Here is a 20,628-nt window from a genome sequence, read left to right as displayed (position 1 = left end):
GACGCCGAGAGAGAGAGAGAGAGAGAGAGAGAGAGAAATAATGTTTACATTTTATTTTTGTAGATAGCGCCAAAGTTGTTTTTTTTTTTTTAATACCTGATCGAGACGATAAGAGGTCTCTAGCTGTCTTATACTTGATCAAAAAATTTTTGATCTCTCTGTTGCCCTCTCCCGGTCTCGTTCCTTTATCACGCGACCATGGCGTTTGTACCACGATCAATCTCAAAAAAACGCAAAGTAAGTTAATTAAACGTTAATATTTAAACAATTAAATTAACAAAATAATAATAAATATGATATTCATGAAATTTTCAATACAAAATATTAACAAAAACAATAATTAATCTTGATAATTAATTGCCAGATCATATGGATGATATTGGCTGACAAGGATTGTTGAGGTTAATTACTTGACAATGTTTATGTGTTTATTATTAATAATAGGTATTTTATATAAAAAAATTAATTAATTTATTATTTATATTATTGTTTAGTTTGTTGAAGATGGCCTCTTCAAAGCAGAACTCAACGAGTTTTTTACTCGTGAACTCGCTGAAGATGGTTACTCTGGTGTTGAAGTACGTGTTACACCTTTGAAAAAAGAAGTTATTGTAATGGCTACCCATACACAAAGTGTACTTGGTGAAAAAGGACGTAGAATTCGTGAATTAACATCAGCTGTACAAAAACGTTATGGATTTAAAGATGGTACTGTTGAATTATATGCTGAAAAAGTTGCTAATCGTGGTCTCTGTGCAATTGCACAAGCTGAATCATTGAGATATAAATTGATTGGTGGTCTTGCTGTCCGCAGGTAAATTTATTTTTATTTATTTATTATGCTAAAAGCTTAAAATTATAGGTCAATTGGTTAATAATTTTATTATTATTATTATTTTAACAGAGCATGTTATGGAGTTCTTCGTTTTATTATGGAATCAGGAGCTAAAGGTTGTGAAGTTGTTGTTTCTGGCAAACTTCGTGGTCAAAGAGCCAAGTCAATGAAATTCGTTGACGGTTTGATGATTCACTCTGGTGAACCAACTCTTGATTATGTTGATACAGCAACTCGTCATGTTTTACTTAGACAGGGAGTTCTTGGAATTAAAGTTAAAATTATGTTACCATGGGATCAAACTGGTAAGACTGGACCCAAAAAACCACTTCCAGATAATGTCAGTGTTGCTGAACCAAAAGAAGAAAACATACCATTAATGCCAACTTCTGATATCAAGTTCACTAATGATGCACCACCACAACCACAACCACAAGTTGCACCAATTGCTGTGTAATTTTTTGGAATAAAAAAATATTAATATCAATTAAATTATATTGTTTTTATTTATTTATAATACTTTTTACATGTGTCATTACAAATAACTTATGATTATGTTTTAATTTTCTTGTTAATTATAAATACATAAATGGTTTAATAAAATAAAAAATTAAAATTATTAACAAGAAAATTAAATCATAATCAAGTTTTAATTTTGATATATCATTACAATGTTTTTTTTTAATATTTTTAATTTCTTTTTCATAATAATTTACTTGATTTTTTAGCTTATCAATATTATTCTCTAAATTTTTATTTATATTTTCAATACTTTTTATATTATCAATTTTTTTATCATATTCTTGAATTATCATTAAATTATCAGTGTGTATTTTTTTAATATCTTCATCTTTTTTACTAATTTTATCAGATAAATATATTATACATTTTCTATAACTATCAACTTGTTCAATAAGATTTTCTTGTTTTTCTTCAATTTTACAAACAGATTTTTGATAATCAGTCAATGATTTCATGAGTACCTTATCAACTTCTTCTACTGTTGTCATATTTTCCATCATTGTTTTAATTTGATCACAAAGATTTTTATTAACTTGAGATTTTTCTTGTAGCTTTTCATCATAACCAGTTTTTATATCTGATATTTTTTTATGATACTTATCTTTGAGTTTTTTTAATTCATCAAAATGTTTTTTTTCTATATTTTTATTTTGTTCATCTCGATCATCTTGATATTTTTTTTTAAATAAATTTAAATCATGTGTTATTTTATCAACTTGTTTTTTACAAACTTTTTCCATTATTAAAGTTTCTAAAATATTTAAATTTAATTTATTTTTCATTAATCTTATATTTTCATTTGAAGTATTTATTATTTTTTTATATTCATTTATAGAATTTTTTTGTTTAATTTTTTCATCTTCAAGTTTTTTAATTAATGAAAAATTATAAATTAATAATTTTTGTAAATTATTTATTTTTTTTTGTGCTTCTTGGGGATAATTTTTTGTTGATGATGGTGATGATGGAAATGTTGTGTTGAGTATTTTATGAAGTTGTTGTTTAAAAAATTTTTTTGTTTTCATTGCTTGATCAAGTGAAGATGTTAATTCTTCAATGAGTTGATCTCTCAATACAATATCTTTTTCAAAATTATTTAATTTAGTTTGATATGTGCGACAAATTGTCATGTACTGATCTGGACTAGTTGATGTATCAGTTGATGAAAATGATGGATCATTATCACTTGGAACTTTTTTATCATCAATTAATTTTCCATGTAAATTGTCACTTGCTAACATGACAGCTAGACATTCACATGCAATACCATTATTATTTATTATTTTTTTAAGCTCATCAAGATTGACTTCTTGAGATATTGTAAATTCCTTAGTTGAACTAATTTTATCTTTAACAATTTCATCATCATTGTCATTTTTACCTTTTAACTTTTCATGTTTATCATTTGGACAATTTAATTTTTCTTTTATTTTTATATTTACTTGTTTTTTTATCTGTAAGAAAAATGTCTATTAGATGTTATTTTGGAAAAAAAAAACATGAAGAATGTTTGTAAATAAATTTACTTACTTTTTCTTTTGGTATTTTATCTGTCAAATAATCTTGTTGATGAAGACTTGTCATCTCGTCTTGACTTTGACACAACAATTTATTTATTAATTATTAGTTGGATAAACAATTGTGTTAACAACAACAGCAATAACCTGTTGACAACTTTTATTTTAACAAAAAGCACATGTTTTATTTTGGCACATGTTTTTTATTTCTTTTTTTTTCAAAATTAGAGTAGTAAATTCAAGTAAATTTCTTCCATAACGACTGATAAATTTAATTCACCAACTGGCCACCAATTGTTATTATTTATTATTATTATTATATAAAATATAATAATAATATAAAATTGTTTTTGAAGTTTAGTTGCATTTTGTTGTTAAAAAATTATATATTTATATTTATTAATTAATTAAAAGTAATTTTATTGATATTTTACTGATGACATTGTCAATTGAAGAAAAAAAAATTGTATTGCATTTTTAATTAAATTTTAATTGACATTAAACTAATATTGACTAAGTAATATATATTTTAAAAACATGGAACGTATTGTAATTGATGTTGAAGTTTGTCAAAAAGCAAATAGTACACTTGTACGTGATGAGATTAAAGATATTGTGATGAATTCATTAAATGTAATTGATCAGCTTTTACTTGATGAGCCAATTGAGCTTGATAAACTATCAAGTGATCTCATAACAGAGCATATATTTTCAATAATATGTTCATTAAAAAATAACAAGGTAATTATAATCAAAACAAAAAATTATTTAATATAATAAATTAATTTGTATATTAAAGTTTCAGGAACAAAATAATATTCTAAGGATAACAGAAGGTATGGGATTTAGAGTATTTATTTATCAAGCAACACAAGAAGATGCTGCAACTGAAACAATGCAAAGTGATTCTGAAGATTTACCAGTTGCTTCACATTGGATTTTACCATCACAAGAATTTCATGGACTCTGGGAAAATCTTTGTTATGGTTCAAACATCAAAGAAAATGTAAATAAATAAATTTTTACAATTAAAAAGGTCAAGTAATTAACTGTTTAATTTATAATTTTTATATTATAGTTATTAAATTACATTGAAACAACAATGGAATTTTCAAATAGAAATGTTGATTCAAATATAATATCATGGAATAGAGTTGTACTACTTCATGGACCACCTGGTACTGGAAAAACAAGTTTATGTAAAGCACTTGCACAAAAAGCAACAATAAGAATGCATAAATATTTTACACGTGGTGAACTTGTAGAAATAAATAGTCATAGTCTTTTTTCAAAATGGTTTTCAGAGGTAATAACTTGGATTATTATTTTTAACAACAAATATATAATAGTTATGTATATTAATTAATTAATTTTCAGAGTGGTAAATTGGTAATGAAACTCTTCAATGAAATCAAGGTACTTTTAGAAGATTCAGAATCACTTGTATGTATACTAATTGATGAAGTTGAATCACTAGCTCATGCTAGAAAATCTTGCACCAATGGAACTGAACCAAGTGATTCAATAAGAGTTGTTAATGCATTATTAACACAATTAGATCAAATAAAACGTTATAAAAATGTGTTAATATTAACAACAAGTAATGTTACTGAAGCAATTGATTTAGCATTTGTTGATCGTGCTGATATTAAACAATTTATTGGATATCCTGATGAAAAAGCTATTGCTAAAATTTATTGTTCTTGCATAGCTGAATTAGCCAAGGTAATGGTCCATTCAATTTTATTGATATAATATTGTAATTATCACTTGCTTAATCTCGTTTTTTAACATTTAAATTCTAGGCTGGATTGATTAAAGTTGATCCATCAACAACTGATGATAAACTAGCCCAAAGTGAAGCAACAAAATTAATAAAATCAAGTATTGGCTTGAGTGGACGTGCACTACGTAAAATACCATTTTTAGCATATGGTTTATTTAAACCAATTGATAAAATATTTGATTATTTAACATTTAACAAAGCCATGATCAAGGCTGTCGAAAAATACAAAAAAGATGAGCTTAAAAATGACCAATAAATAGTTGATAAGATAATGACCAAGTAATATTAATAATGACCAAATAAATCTCAGGTTTATTTCAAAAAATATACATCATCTTTCTTTTGAGATTAAAATTTTAAATAAAATTCTGACAATCATTAGAATATTTTAATTTTAAAAATATATTAATAACAATATCTAGAAACAAAAATAAAAAGCCTAATGTAGTTTTAAATATTTTTTTTAAATATAATTTTTAATTTAACAATTTGTTTATAATTTTTTAAATGCCATCTACTGTTATAAAATTTAAGTTAGATAAAAATGTATCATGTTTTAGAATTCTATGAAATTCTCTCATAAATTCAGGTCAAAAAAAAAAAAAAGGACCCATCTGGCCCACTTCAAAAATATATATAAAGGAAAAAAAAAAAAAAAATCTCTGTTGTATACGCACATGTTTTTTTTTTTATTTTTTAAACTAGTGTTGATGTGTCTGTGAGACAAATTTTCCCCCACCTATTAAAATTAGTTTGTGGCAGCAGCCACAACCGTTGGATCTCTCTCCAATCAAAAATTAATATTATTTTTTTTTGTTTACATTTATTTACAATCTATAAAGCAAATATTAAAACATATTAATTTACAAATAAACAATCAAAATACTAGTCTTAAAATCATATAAATTGTATAATTAAAAATAAACAAATTTCACCTAAAAATTATTGAGAATTTTTTATTGAAAAAATTTTTTTTTATTAATAAGAAAAAAAAAAAAGTATATATTCGCAGAACACTCCAAATTCCATCTACATTTTTACAGACATATCGCCATGTTGTGTGTGTACAAATACATAAAAAAAAAATAAAAAAATGTGTGTGTAAATTGTGTATACGTGTGTGTCAAGATTGACAGAAAACAGCAGATTAAAAAACTGTACTAAAAAAAAAATAATAAATAATATAATTATCAAAATAAAACAATTAAAATTTAAATATAACCTCAAAAATTTATCACTGCCAGTATAAAAAAAGTAAAAAAAATAAAAGTAATAACAATTACATCTAAATTAAATAATAGAAATTTAAATAAACAATAAATTACAGTTAAAGTGTAAAAAAGTTTGTGTCATATGCAATCATATGTGTTGTGTGTGTGTGTGTTGTATTTATTATTATTACGACTGATAATATTGTATCGAAAAATTTAAAATTTTTAATAATAAATTTATCTGCTATTGAAGTGTTTATTAAATTGTTTTTTATATAAGATAATATTGAATAATTTTTTTTCTTCTTTTTTTTTGGAGTATATGTATTTGGTGCAAGTTTTACATGTATATATAAAAGTGTGTATGTGATTTTGGACAGGTCGCGGCCATTTTTACAGCACACGATGCGGCAACCGTGCGTGCCTGTTCAATCCGCCATTCCAAACAATCGGTCTACGTGCCCTAAGACCCAAGTGCATATTCCCGGCCAAATAATTACAATTATTAATCATCAATCAAGTTCTTATCATTTATCAAAATTATCATCAATCATTAATCTAACAAAGCTACTAAATTAAACATTCAAAATACATGATAATAACATTGTTAAAAAAAAACCAATTTGATAAAAAAAAAAAAGGAGTAAAAAAATAAAAATAAATAAAAATAAAGTTAAAAAAAAATATATATTATATTGTCAATGTTAATAAACCCGAGGATATTAGTGTATGTGTATATGTGTCATTGACTAAGTGTATATAAAATATTTTTAATATAATTATTTTTTTAAGTGGTAAAAAAAAATATTAAAAAAAAAAAAGTTAAGTAAATATTTACAGTGATGAATAAATTTTGTGGATAAAAAAAAAAAGCAGCTTTTTATTCAAGTAGTCAGAGGGTTGATATATTGTCTCTTGGTGCTGATGATAATTTTTTTTTTTTTTTTTATCATCAAGAATAAAAGGACTAGTGTGTGATAAAGTTTTTTTTTTTTTATAATTTGATTATGGAGTAATGAACAACACTTGGATTAAATGTTTATTAAAAAAAAAAAAAATATAATATTTAATTTATTGTAAATATAAATATTGAAAAAATTGTGGATATATTAATTAGAAATATTAATTTGCGAATACGTGGAGAATTGAGATTCAGAATGAAGCTGGATAATCGGTGAACATTTGTTAAGGTGCGTACGTACGTTTGTACGTACGTACGTACCCTGTACCTCGCGTACATTACTCCAATTGTATAAATAAAATAACTGGAGTATTTGAACGTGATTGTTTTTATATTAACAAAAAATATTAATTATCAATCATTCAAATAAATATCATAAAAAGCCAACACAAATATATCTCTAAATCAATATAGAAAAAAATTTTTTTTTTCTTTCTAAATTACACAAACGATTTAGGCTTGTGTTAAAAAAAAAAAATATTGATTAAAAAATATTCGTACTAATTTTGTATTATTTTTCTCTTTTTTTTTTTTTTTTTGTTTATTTTAAGATATTTTATTTGATTTAACAAAAATTTTTTATATCAACATGATGGTGACTTTGTTGTCTTTGACGTGACAAAAGTAAATTAAATATTTATGTTGTTATTGTTGATGTTATTATTTTCTATAGTGATATTAAATAATTAATAGAAAAAAATAAATAATAATTAAAAATGGAGATTGAAGTTAAACAGAGAAATAGTCAGATTAAAAGAAGACGTGAAAGGGCACAAAGAATACATGCACAGAGAGAGAGTCTTGCAAGTGCCAAGCAACAGCATCATCATCATAATAATCAAAATAATAATAATTCACATCAATCAAGACATCATGATGATGAAGATAGTCATAGTGGTGATGATGATGTTAGTAATAATGTTGGATTAGGTATTGGATTATCAAGATCAAGTAGATCAAGAGATAGCCATCATGGTAGACCACCAAGACCACCAAGACCATCAAGACATAGAAAAAAATCATCAATATCTGGTGGTGGACATAAAGAGGCATTATTTGAAGAGGATATTGTTGATGGTTTTGCAATACTTGCTTTTCGTACCTATGAAGATTTAGAGGTAAGTTTTATTATTTTTTATTTTGTTGTTTCATTATTATCATCATCATGTGTTTATGTTTATTTTTTTCTTTTATTGTTGAAATATATTTATTGTCAGGATGTTGCGTGTAATTTCAAAGGTGCTATTTTGAGAAAATATTTTTTTATTTTTTCGGTTACCCATCGCGAGGTTGTACCGACGGTTTCTTTTGATTTTTTTTTTTCGAAAATTTTCTTGACCTTTTTTTTTGGTTTATCATGCTGTGTTTGTTTAGGTATACCATTCAGGTTATTTTCGTGACGGGGTATATATTGTTATCTTCTTTTTTTTTAAGCTGTTTAAAATAAATTTAAAATTCATTTTGCTAATTTTATATGTATATAGTTATTAAATTTGTATAATTAATTTAATTAAAACCAAGTTATATTGAGTTTAAAATTAATAAAATAATAAAGTAAATATACTTTGTTATTTTTAATTAAGTTCAATTAAAAAATAAGCTGATAATTTAATTTTTTATATATGTAAGAAAAAAAAAAAATAATGGAGAGATTTGTATGATTTTATTTGAAGTTGTAATGAGCTTAAGATATGTTGTTGTATTATCCCATCGAGGAATGACAGCAGAGTGATTTTTATCGTTGAATTACTGCTAGTTTATTTTTATTTTTCTTATCTTTGTTTACTTTTATTTATTTTATTTTCTTATCAAATGTCTCAATAATTTTACTATTGCTATTTCGATTTATCTACTTTGCTTTTTTATTTTTTACTATTGAATATTTGACTTTTTTTTTTTCATATATTTTTGTGATTCCAGAACAACTGGTTATCATGTTCTTCTTTCTACACTCTTGCCTTCAAGAATTTTGCAATTTTTTTTTATCATTTTCTTATGGCTCCTTTTTTTTTTTATTATTTTCTTTTTTTCTTTCCATACTTTTATGTATCTTACTTTATAATATTTATTTTTATTATTATTTTTATTTGTTTTTATTGGATTTGTTTGTATATATATTTATTCCGACAAAAGCATCTCTTTTTTTTACTCACAAAATACAAGACAGACGATTCTTTATAGCTTAGTTTCTTTTCCACACTTTTTTTTTTTTGTTATTTTACTCTTTTTTCTATACTTGTTAAATCTTTTTCAGTTGAGTTTTGATTTTAATGTTTTCATACTGTACTTAATACGTACTTATATTTTTTTTTTCTTTTTAAATTTACCCTTTGTTACTTTTTTAATTTTGTTGTTTATTCATAATAATTTACAGTTTGTTTTTAAAACTACCAGTAATCTGACAGATAAATTTAACAAACAAAAAACTTATCGTGATTTACTCCAAATTTCTTGGTAAATTTTTCATTAATTTTCAACAATTTAAACGTTCTAATTATGGAGCAAATTCCGGAGTATTATCTCTAAATTCCGATCCATAATTTTCTCCAGAAATAACTGAAAAAAAAATTTTCATTTTCCAATATATTATCTGGATAAATATTTTAAACAAAAAATATTATATATTCATTCATTTTTTTATCGTGTAATATTTATTATCACTGTATTATGAATTTTTAATCAGTAAAATATTGACTCAATTTTATAATTTTCTTTTACCTTGAAAGATAAAAAACGTTAAAATTTTTATTTAATTTTTAAATAATGTTTTTTTTTAAATAAAACAATGTACCTTCTAATCAGTTTTAATCTACTATCAGTAGATCTATAATTATCATAATTTATTTGTCAATACAAACTGATAAAATAAATAAATAAAAAATACCTTTGTTGCTACTAAACATTTGATAAAAAAAATAATATTTCGTTTTTAAAAAATTTATTTATTCAAGTACAATATTCCTTTTTTTTTGCTTCATTTTATCATTGAAATATTGATAAATGACGAGGATAAATAAAATATTAAATTAAATATTAATTAGAATGAAAAGAGACACTTAATTTTTTTATTAAGTAAATTTATTTGGTAATTTAATTAATTCGTGTTAAACATTAAACAGCTGACACAAACACATGATGGCTTTAAGGCATTAATTGTCTGGTAGTGTTGTAGTAGTTGATGACAACATATATATATATACATAATTTAAATACTTCAAATAATGTGATGTGTCACAATAAAACGTTAAATGACACACTTTAATGACACTGACATTTCTCTGATTGTCCTTACAAATTAAATGAAATGTGACTTTCAAAAGTCACTCTGTTTTTTATTTTTTTTTTTAAAAAAGTAGATTATCCTTAAACCCAAATTTATTATCAGAATTTATCTATTGTTTTATGTCTCTTTAGTATTTTATTTTATATAATAAACTAATTTTTTAATTTTAACATTTTAATGTTTTATCTTCAAAATAATATAAAAAATGAATTTGATATTTTAAATACTTCACATAAATTTTGACACTTGAAATAAATGTTTTTTTTTCTTTTGTTTTTACATAAAACTATAAATTGTTGAAGAAGGAAAAAAAATATATGTTTTTTTATAAAATTTATTGATATTTAAATTGAGATTTATAAAACAATAGAAAAAATATATTTTTATTCAAATCATTTTTTCATATTTATATTTAAATTCACAATTTCTTTAAATTTTTTTTTTATTTTCAATATTGTATATAGTATAAAAAAAAAATAAAACAAATATTATTTCTACTAGTTTATTGAATTTTTTTTTATTTTTGATTCAAGTGTATATATGCAAAAATTACTTTGGTCGCGTGCACAAATCAAGAATGATATTCAACCGACAGATTATCTTCTTGTTTCTTGTCTATATTAAGACACGCCTCTTACCCCACTTTTTGCTATCAGTATTCTCTCCTCTTTATCTCTTTTTATCTCTTTTTTTTTTTTTGGTCCATAACTGGCAGTACAACTTTATGGGAAATAAATAAAAATAATTAAAAAAAATAAATAAATAATTGTACAGTAGAAGTTGTAATAATATACAAGTAAAATAATAATAATTCTTAAGAAATTGATATTTAGATGTTGAAATTATTATTACTATTAATTGTATGATTAAATTGTTTATTTTTTTTTTATAATTGATATGTGTATCAATATTTTTGTAATGTTTAAAAACACAGTTGATTGTGCTAATAACGTCTGGCTTATTAAAACTAATTCCTTTATAAATTAAATCAATATTTGATTAGTTGTTTGATTAGATGGAAATTCACGTATTTTGGATAACGAGATTTACTCGTGTTAATTTAATGATTAAATATCAACATCATGTCATGTTTATTTAATTTAATTTTCATGATATTTAACATTAAAAAATTTATTAGTAATAAAATTTTCGAAATTTTATTTTTTATTATTTTGTTAAATATTTATTTCGATTGGTTGTAATTTAATTTTTTTTTTATTTAGTTATAAAATGATTATTAAATGATTGTTGAATAAAAAAAAAAAAATTGAAATTAAAATTAGTACAAAGATTTATTGGTTGATGTCGTCAGGTAGAAATTAAATCGAAATTACTAGTTAATTTTTTACTCCAAGATTTCGAAATGGATAAATTTTTCTCTTTTTTTTTTTTTGTCTTATTGTGTAAATGTTTGACACACTCAAATAAAAAAAAATTAATTTTTTTTTTATTTAATGCATTAATGTGCGTGACGTTTTTGTTGAAAAACAATGTGGCAACGTTGCTAGTTGGCTTGTCTGTTGCGCGCAGGACAGTTTCTATATGATAGGAGAGAAAGGAGTAATAAAAAAAATAAAAAAAAGCTCAGTTAGATATATATACACTGAGGACTTTTGCCTCATCTCCATCGCAATCCACCAATTTTCCAGCGTACAACCCTCCTAACAACAACCCAAAAAAAAGAGAATAAAAAAAACTACCTTTTTCAACAAAGGAAAATCTCTACTCTTCATTTTCAACTAAAAAAAACATATAAAAAAATTTAAATTTTATTATTTTTTCATTAATAAAAACAATCTTATTCAATTTAAAAAATTACTACATTTTAAATATTAATTTTTTGTCTTTATTTTTGAAAATTAAATTAAAAATTAAATTTAAAAAATTTTAAATTATTTCTGTCCTGCCTCAACATTTCTTAGAAAAATTTTTATTTATCTATGAAAGAATTTTTTTATTCTTCTTTATATATTTAAAATTTATACTTCATCAATTTTTAAGTGTTCAAGAATATCTCTTATCTGTTGTATACTTAAAAATGTTGAGCCTTTAAAAATGAAAGAAAAAAAAAATTATAAATAAAAAAAAAAAAAAAACAGGGTTAAATTTATGTGTAGAGAAAAAAAAAAAAAGATAAATAAAATGTAGAAGGCGATTCACCTTCCTCAACGAGAAAAACTCCAATCCAGCTGGTCCCCGATACTCTGAGGAAGGCTTGTCGCGATGTTAGTTCGGTCAATGTCTTCTCTTATTTCTATCCTCTTTGCACATATTTCTTTTAAACCTTTTTTTTATATATCTTCCCTTTTTTTTTATTTTATTTTTTGCAATACGTCGGGGACATTCTCCTCCTGCTCTTCCTTCCTCTTTTTCCATCATCTATATATATTTATTTTATCTTTGTTTAACTCTTCCATGAAAGTAGTCAACCCTCTTGTACATGCTGCTTTTTTACCTCCCGACTCTTCTTCTCCATCACCACCACCATGCCACCACCACCACCAACTTCATCTAACTTTATCGTATTTTTCGTTTTGTTTCGAACGCAATATTTTCTTTCTCTTTTTCATCATCATCATCATCATCATTATCATCATTATGATCATATATATATATAGTTGCATATGTATATGATACGAATATCCTCGGGGTCTTTTATATCTCCCCCACTAGTATACCTCGTGGTTGAATATCCCCGTGGCCACGATACTATGTCGATCTTGTGAGACGCCACCGTCGTTTATACTTTGTGCAAAACACATATCTATCTTGTTAAAACACATGTTTTTTTTAATTTTTTAATTATTTAAATTTTTACATTTATAATATATATTACTTGTTTTTAATATTTAATTTTGGTAATTTATATATAATTAATTTTTTTTCTTCATCTTGTTTATTTTTTTTATTTATTTTTCGAATCTTTAATTCGTGGGTTTTGTGTATTTTTGTTGTTTTTTTTTTTGCCTTCTATTTAAAGTTAGTATTTCGATTTCGATTTCGATTTTTATTATTATATATTAATATTTTTTATTTCATTTGTTTACAGAATGCAGTCAAACTAGCTGCTAAAAATAATGTGAAAAAATTACATTCACTGTTGTCGATTGTTGAGGATAAACCAAAAGTTGATACTGGACAAAATAATCGTCATAACGAGCATCATATTAAAAATCATTTTAAGCATAACCATTTTACTAATAATTCCATACTGACACCCTCTACGCTTAACCAGGTAATTTTAAACAATAATTATTTTATAAATTATTCAAAGGAAAAAAAATATTATATTAAAAGAGTTATTTATAATAATTCTTATTAATTTTTAAATAATGATAATTTTTAATCAATTATTTTCTTTTTTTTTTACCTTGATTTAATTATAAAATGAATTTTCTGAGAATAAAAAAATTTTATTTCCATCAAATTGATAGATTAAATTGACATTAATTATTTATAAAATTTTTTTCCTATAATTTTATACATTAAATATTGAAAAATAATAATTGTGATTATTTTTATAAAATAGGGCCCCGATGCAGGAACCAGTGACGACAGCGGACGGGCGTCGGAACAATTGCATGGCCCTGGCATCCCCAGAGACAGTCAGGACCCCGACAGTTCCAGGGACCATCTCAGTGATGTGAGTTGAATTTTTTTCTTTCTTTTTTTTATTACAATATAAGTACTACATTGCATTTATCTAATTGAATTTTTTTGTAATATTTATTAACAGGCTAGCAGCCATTGCAGTTCAGGCAAAGGCTATATCGTAAGTATTTTTAATTTAATTTCAACAACCAATCCATCATTGTATATATAATTTAATATATGCCAATTAATAAATACTTGTTAAATTATTACAGTGTGATAGTGAAGGTGAAGACGACAAGGGCTCAGATGATGAATCAATTTTGTTTGAACCAACGGCTCCACCTCTTCCACATAAATGTAAGTAAAAATTTATATCAGTTAAACATACATTTTTATTATTATTATAATTATTTTTTATGCCAGACAAGACGATGAGATGAATCCCATTAAAATTTGTTAAATAATTAAAATGAAATTTTCCGAGATTAGTTAAGTAATTGAATTATATTTAAATATGCGATTTAGACGAGTTGCCATCGTCATCACCACACGTATTGCCATCGGCAAACGGTGGTAGCGGTGGAGGTGGCGGAGGAGTTGGAGGTGGTCGGGAAGGAGGAGGTGGCGGAGGAGGATCACCACCAGATACCGGTGGACAAATATCAAATCCAGCAACTGATGCACCAGCACCAATACCACCACCACCTGTTACCGCACCAGTACCAACAGCACCAAGTCCACCAAGTCCAACATTACCACCACACATATCCCAACCACCCGTAAGTATTATACCTATGTATATTTAAATGTTAAAAAGAAAAATAATAATCAATTTATTTAATAATATTAATATTTAAATGCACTTTTTTACAGATGACTAGTCCATTGGCAGCAAATCCACGTGCAATAGCTCCACAACAAAGGCCATTATCACCTCCAATAATACCACCATCATCATCAATACCCAATCAATCATCACATATTACAATACCAGCATTACATCCACCAAATGTTGTACCATTAGTTACATCAACAAGTCATAATAATACAACTAGTCCAGCAGTTGCAAGTCTTGGTGTATCACCAGCAGCTCCATCAAATGGTGCTGCAACAACAACTTATCCACCACCAATACCAATGGCTGCATATCCACAAACACAACCATCTTATCCACCACTTTATACACCATATGCAACACTCAATCATAGTCCATATTTATCACCAGCTGTACCATCACCATCACACTCGGCATCATCAAGAGTTGATGTTGTTAGTATTTATTTATTTATTAATAATATTTAAAAAAAATTATTATTATTATTTACGTTTAGTATTTTATTTAATTTTTAAAAATATTATTTTAAGAGAGGAAATCGAGCATCACCATGTACAACAAGTATTCCAAAAGCTCCAACAATAAATAGTAATAATATTACAAATCATAATAGTACAACGCCATTAAGTGCTGCAACAACAACATGTGTATCAACAATAACAAATACAATAACAACATCAAATACAATGCCACATAGAGATGTTGTAAGTTGTAGTATTGCTGGTAGAATTAATAATAATAATTCACCAAGAGGACACAGTCCAAATCGTGAACGTGATAGTTACAGGTATGATTTTATTATTCATTTTAATAGCAATTTTATGATATTAATATTTGATTATTTATAACTCTTGCAGTAGTAACGTAAGTACGTTGAGTAGAAGTAGTTTAACGCCTGTTAATGTGCCAAACACATCATCCCCAGCCAATTCTAGTCTACCTGCTTATTCAAAGGCTCAAGGATGGATAAGGTTATTATTTTTATTATTATTGTATATAGAAATAGCTAATTTTATCAAAAAACATAAATAAAAAATTATTTTTTTATTTTTTAATAGTAGCACGAGTTCCCAATTATCACCAGCAACTGGTACTTCAGTGCCAAGGCCGACACCGCCACCTCCACTGTCATCACAACAACAACAACATCAACAACAGCAACAACAACAGCAGCAGCAGCAACATCAGCAGCAACAACAACAACAACCATCATCATTGTCACTTCAACCACAACAACCACCACCACCAACTCCAACTTCCGTTGCGTCGGCAACTGTTGGAGTACATAATTTTTCAGCGCCAATGTTTGCTGCACCATTACCACCACCAGTATCGAGTGCAAGTCCACATACTTCATTGCCTTCATTGCCACCACCAACGACTAATCCAAATCCATTTTCAGCTGAATCGCTTTTCCAATCAAGTAAGTTTTTATTTATTACATATACATATATTTTATTATTATTTTATTTTTTTAAGTTTTTTTAATTAAAATTTTTTGTATAATTATTAAGTCATGGAGTGACTTACTTTTATGATACTAAAAAGTAATAATGCAAAAAAATAAAAAATAAATAAAACAGCAAGGATATTGAGGTAACTAGAAAATATTATTATTTTTATCAACTATAACTTGTTGATAAGAAGAAAAAAAAAAAAAAACAACTGCTACTTTTTTTTATGTATATATCAGTTGAACTTGATGAATTATTAACGGTTGAGTAAACAAATTTATTATAATCCTAAATTCCGAGTATAAGAATAAATAATTATTTATTTATTTTAAAATATTTTTTATCTTGATTCGTTGATTGATTGATTTTTGTTTTTTTTTTTTTTTTTGGTGAGCAGTTGTTTTTTTGTTTTTATATTGTTATCTAGTTAAAAACAACTAACAAAAACAATTAAAACAGTGATATATTATTGAGACTTTGGATTTGTTGACACGTTGAGCAAAACTGATGACAAAATTTACAAGGGGTGACCCATGTTACAGGTCAAACGGATATGTTGAGACGTGAACTTGACAATAGATTTTTAGCATCATCACAAGAACCACATAGAAATGTATCAGTTGGTAATATTGGACCACCACCATATTTGAGAACTGAAATGCATCATCATCAACATCAACATACTCATGTACATCAGCATACAACACCAATGCTTCCACCATCAGCTGGAACAACACTTTTTCCACCGCCAATTGTTAGTTATTATTAATATCAATATTTTATTTCATAAAATTGAAAATAATTTTTATTATTAATTAATTTATTTTTTTTTAGTTTAAAGACATTCCAAAACTGGGTAGTGTTGATTCACCATTTTATCGTGGTAATATGAATCTTCCTAGTTATTCAAGTTTTAATCATGCTCTTTTACATCCTGGAATGGCACCACCAACAACTTCATTTGTAACACCAAATCATTTGACTTCATTTGCACCAAAAGTAAGTTTATTTATTTATTTTATTATAGACAAGTTGATATGATATCTAAGATAACATATTTAATTGAAAAAAAAAAAATAAATAATGTTATAGAAAAGTGGTAAATGGAATGCAATGCACGTGAGAATAGCATGGGAAATATATAATCATCAACAAAAACAACAAGCTGAAGCTAAAGCTGGTGGTGTTGTACAAACAAAAACAGAATTATTAAGACCATCTGGACACTTGTATCCAAGTGGACCAGGATTAGGTGGTCTTGGATTATCTACACAATCAATGCCTCCACCATTTACCTCAAATATACAACAAAATCATCCAAGTTCACAACCACCTTCTCATTCTGTTGGTTTTCTTTCAACAGCATCACATCTTGGTATATTTCATTAATTTTTTAATTTAGTTTTTTTTTTTTCATAAATATGCTATCAATACAAATTAATTAATTAAATTTATTAAATTTATAAAAAAAGGTGCAAGTATGTCACCTTTTGGCAGATATCCACCATCATTTCCAGGACCAAATCCAAATTTTCCAACATTATCAGGATTTCCACCGTCCAGTAGAGACATGCAACAATTGAGTGGATTATCATCAGCTGTACATGATCCTTGGAGAGGGTAAAATAATAATAACAATAATAAATTTAAAAAGAGCTTTTAATTATATAAATTATTATAATTAATTTTATATTTATTTAAAGATTACAAAGAGCATCAGCTGGTTTTCCACCAACAACAGTATCTTGGAATATAAAACCAGAACCATCACCAATTGATCGTCGTGCTGAAATTGAAGAACGTGAACGTGAACGTGAGCGTGAACAACGTGAACGTGAAAGAGAAAGAGAACGTGAGCGTGAACGTGAACGTGAGAGAGAACGTGAACGTGAAAGAGAACGTGAACGAGAACGTCAACGTCGTGAACGTGAACAAAGAGAGCGTGAACAACGAGAACGTGAAGAACGTGAACGTCGTGAACGTGAAAAACAAGAAGAAAAACGTAAACAACAACAACAACAACAAGAAGCAGCAGCAGCAGCTGAACGTGAACGTCGTGAAAAAGAACAAAGACGTGAATTAGAAAGACGTGAAATGGATAGAGAAAGAATGATGCATCAAAATCGTCAACATCATTCTGTTATGGTACGTGATCGTTCACCATTACGGGCTAATGGTTTACCAATAGATCCAAATGAAATAAGAATAAAAGAAGAGCCACGTAGTAAAGATGATGATGTTGTTATGATACCACGACCACCAATGCCAGGTTCAACACATTCAGCTCATTCAACTCATTCATCACATAGTGGCGGTGGTGGAGGAGGAGGTGGGGGTAGTATTGGTCTTGCTGGTGGTGGTCAAGGACCAAGTCCAATACCTGATCCAAGATCTTATCATCATCCACATCCACATGCTGCATATTTATCACGACATCAACAACACAGTATGGCTGGTGCACATGCAATGTCACGTAGTATTATGCATCAACAACTTGGTGGTCATCCAATGCAACATTTTGCACCACCGCCACCACCCCCACCACAATCATCATCACAACAACATCATCAACAGCAACAGCAGCAGCAACAGCAACAACAACAGCAGCAGCAACAACATCAACAGCAAGCTGGTGGACAACCACAACCATGGCCATCTGATCCATACAGAGATGCATATAGATATGATCAATTACGATATAATCCATTAATGGCAGCAGCTGCATATCGAGCTGAAGAAGAAGCTAAAATATATGCCAGTTATCAATCATCAGCTGTTAATCAATTAAGATCAAAAGATCCAAGTCCCGGGCCACTTAGTAATCTTCATATGCATCATCGAGCTGGTCCTGGTCCTGGTTTACCACAACCATCAAATCTTATGCATCCTGATAATATGTTACTTAAAAAAGAAGATAATTCACAATCACGATGATATACAAAAAATACTGGTGATGCTAATTGTTATTCATTTTTATCAACACCACCTACAACATCATTATCATCATCATCATCATCAATATCGTCATTATCATCATTGTCATCTTCATCGTCATCTTCATTATTAATTAATAATGATCAACATAAAGATAGAAAAAAAATAACACAATTACAAATGAAAAATTATTAATAGTTGTGTTTGTGTTTTTTTTTTTTTTAAAGTGGTGGTGTTTATAAAAATTTGTATATAAAATTTTAATAATATTTATATTAGACATAGTGAAATAAGTGATAAAGACAAGACACAATCATCTGAACTTGAACTTTAATTAATTTATTATTTTTTTTTTGTCTGGAGTATAAAAAAATCATGTGAATTTTATTTTATTAATTTTATTTTTGAAATATTTAAAAAAATGTGAAAACGTGTTTTTTTGTAAATCATATTTTTTTCTTTTGTTAAATGCAATGATTATAATATTATTATTGAAATAAAGATCTGACTGTCTATAATTAATGATCACAATTATACGTACAATTTAAAAATCGTGTGTAATATTTAAAAAAAAAACAAAATTATATATAAATAATTGTAGGTAATAAAAAGTGCTGATGAGCAAAGTGATGCTACGTAATTTTCAATATTAATTAAAAATGATTAACAATTAAATATAAATTTCATTAATGAAAAATAAAAAATTTTTAAATATACATTATATATAGATAATAAGACTAGATGAAATTTTTAAACTCAATAGTCAATCATAAAAGATTGATAAATAAAAAATTTTAAATCATTGATTTTTTTAGATGATTTTTAAAATTTTTTTCCCCATTAAAAATTATTTATCATTATATATAAAAAATAAATAATAATATTAATCAAAATGATGGGAAAGAAAAAAAAAAGCAAATTAATAAATTTAAAATAATATAACAGAAATAAAAAAACATGAAAATTATTTAATTATTTATTTATTGTGAGAGGTGAAAGAATTTGAATCTCTGTTATTAACAAATATATATATATTTTTTTTTCTTTAATTTTTGTAATATAGCTAAACAATATATTATTAATTTTCTCTACATATATTTGTATATATGTAATTATTATTATTATTAAACCATTGAATTATTAATTCTTTGTTTTCTTTATTATTATTATTTTATAAAAATGAGATTAATGTATAGACAAATAAAATAAAATACCAGAGGAAACTACGAGTTTTCAAATTAAGATATTTAATTTTAATACAGGCCACTCGGTACTTTCCTGTGATATAATAAATATTTTTTAAATAATATAATAAAATATAATTTTTCATTAAACATTATAAATTAACGTAGCAATTTTTTATTTTTTTCTTTTTCTTCACAGTAATTATTTTTTATTATTCTTTTTCGATTAAAATTATTTGTTTTCTTTTTCTAATATAAATCATCATTATAAATGATATAATTCATCTTTTTTTTTTTTTGAATTATATTTATTTTTTAATGAACGACACAATGGCAGTGCCAAAAGAAAAAATTAATAAATTATTTTAAATTTCCAATTGCAGTAATATTTTTTTCTTGTATAAATTATTAATTTTAATTTTTTTTGTCTGTATATTTTTCATAAAAAAATATAAATAAAATATAAATAAAATAATTATTGTAACAGGGGTGTGTCGATGTGTGCCATGTGT

General features: G+C 25.7%; 3 protein-coding genes across 7 annotated transcripts; all 3 read left to right on the top strand.

Moving 5' to 3' along the window:
* Positions 1-159: 159 nt before the first annotated feature.
* Positions 160-1,327, top strand: LOC122852571 (40S ribosomal protein S3-like). The gene is made up of 3 exons (XM_044152461.1): positions 160-237; positions 495-814; positions 905-1,327. Exons 1-3 carry the CDS (start codon positions 199-201, stop codon positions 1,290-1,292), a joined length of 747 nt encoding a protein of 248 aa, XP_044008396.1. The 5' UTR covers positions 160-198; the 3' UTR covers positions 1,293-1,327.
* Positions 1,328-3,350: 2,023 nt separating this feature from the next.
* On the top strand, positions 3,351-5,021 carry LOC122852570 (pachytene checkpoint protein 2 homolog). 2 transcript variants are annotated; one of them, XM_044152460.1, is made up of 5 exons: positions 3,351-3,615; positions 3,680-3,880; positions 3,953-4,180; positions 4,252-4,599; positions 4,680-5,021. In XM_044152460.1, exons 1-5 carry the CDS (start codon positions 3,412-3,414, stop codon positions 4,914-4,916), a joined length of 1,218 nt encoding a protein of 405 aa, XP_044008395.1. In that variant the 5' UTR covers positions 3,351-3,411; the 3' UTR covers positions 4,917-5,021. The 2 variants fall into 2 exon arrangements, with proteins under 2 accessions (XP_044008395.1, XP_044008394.1); XM_044152459.1 differs by having other exon boundaries at positions 3,674-3,880.
* Positions 5,022-5,639: 618 nt separating this feature from the next.
* On the top strand, positions 5,640-20,502 carry LOC122852563 (atrophin-1). Of its 4 annotated transcripts, none has more exons than XM_044152446.1 (15): positions 5,640-7,950; positions 13,165-13,350; positions 13,645-13,758; positions 13,852-13,887; positions 13,982-14,066; positions 14,235-14,488; positions 14,583-14,978; positions 15,075-15,331; positions 15,402-15,515; positions 15,606-15,967; positions 16,541-16,752; positions 16,833-16,997; positions 17,091-17,373; positions 17,471-17,618; positions 17,702-20,304. In XM_044152446.1, the coding sequence occupies exons 1-15, from the start codon at positions 7,549-7,551 to the stop codon at positions 18,930-18,932; spliced, it is 4,245 nt and encodes a 1,414-aa protein (XP_044008381.1). In that variant the 5' UTR covers positions 5,640-7,548; the 3' UTR covers positions 18,933-20,304. The 4 variants fall into 4 exon arrangements, with proteins under 4 accessions (XP_044008381.1, XP_044008377.1, XP_044008376.1 ...); XM_044152442.1 differs by having other exon boundaries at positions 16,523-16,752; XM_044152441.1 differs by having other exon boundaries at positions 5,641-7,950; positions 15,603-15,967; positions 16,523-16,752; positions 17,702-20,502.
* The last annotated feature ends 126 nt before the right edge of the window (positions 20,503-20,628 follow it).

The sequence above is a fragment of the Aphidius gifuensis genome, linkage group LG3 (genome assembly GCF_014905175.1).
Source record: "Aphidius gifuensis isolate YNYX2018 linkage group LG3, ASM1490517v1, whole genome shotgun sequence".
NCBI classification, from domain to species: Eukaryota; Metazoa; Arthropoda; class Insecta; order Hymenoptera; family Braconidae; genus Aphidius; species Aphidius gifuensis.
The sequence above is the reverse complement of the archived record's forward strand: the minus strand, read 5'-3'. Positions and strand labels throughout refer to the sequence as shown.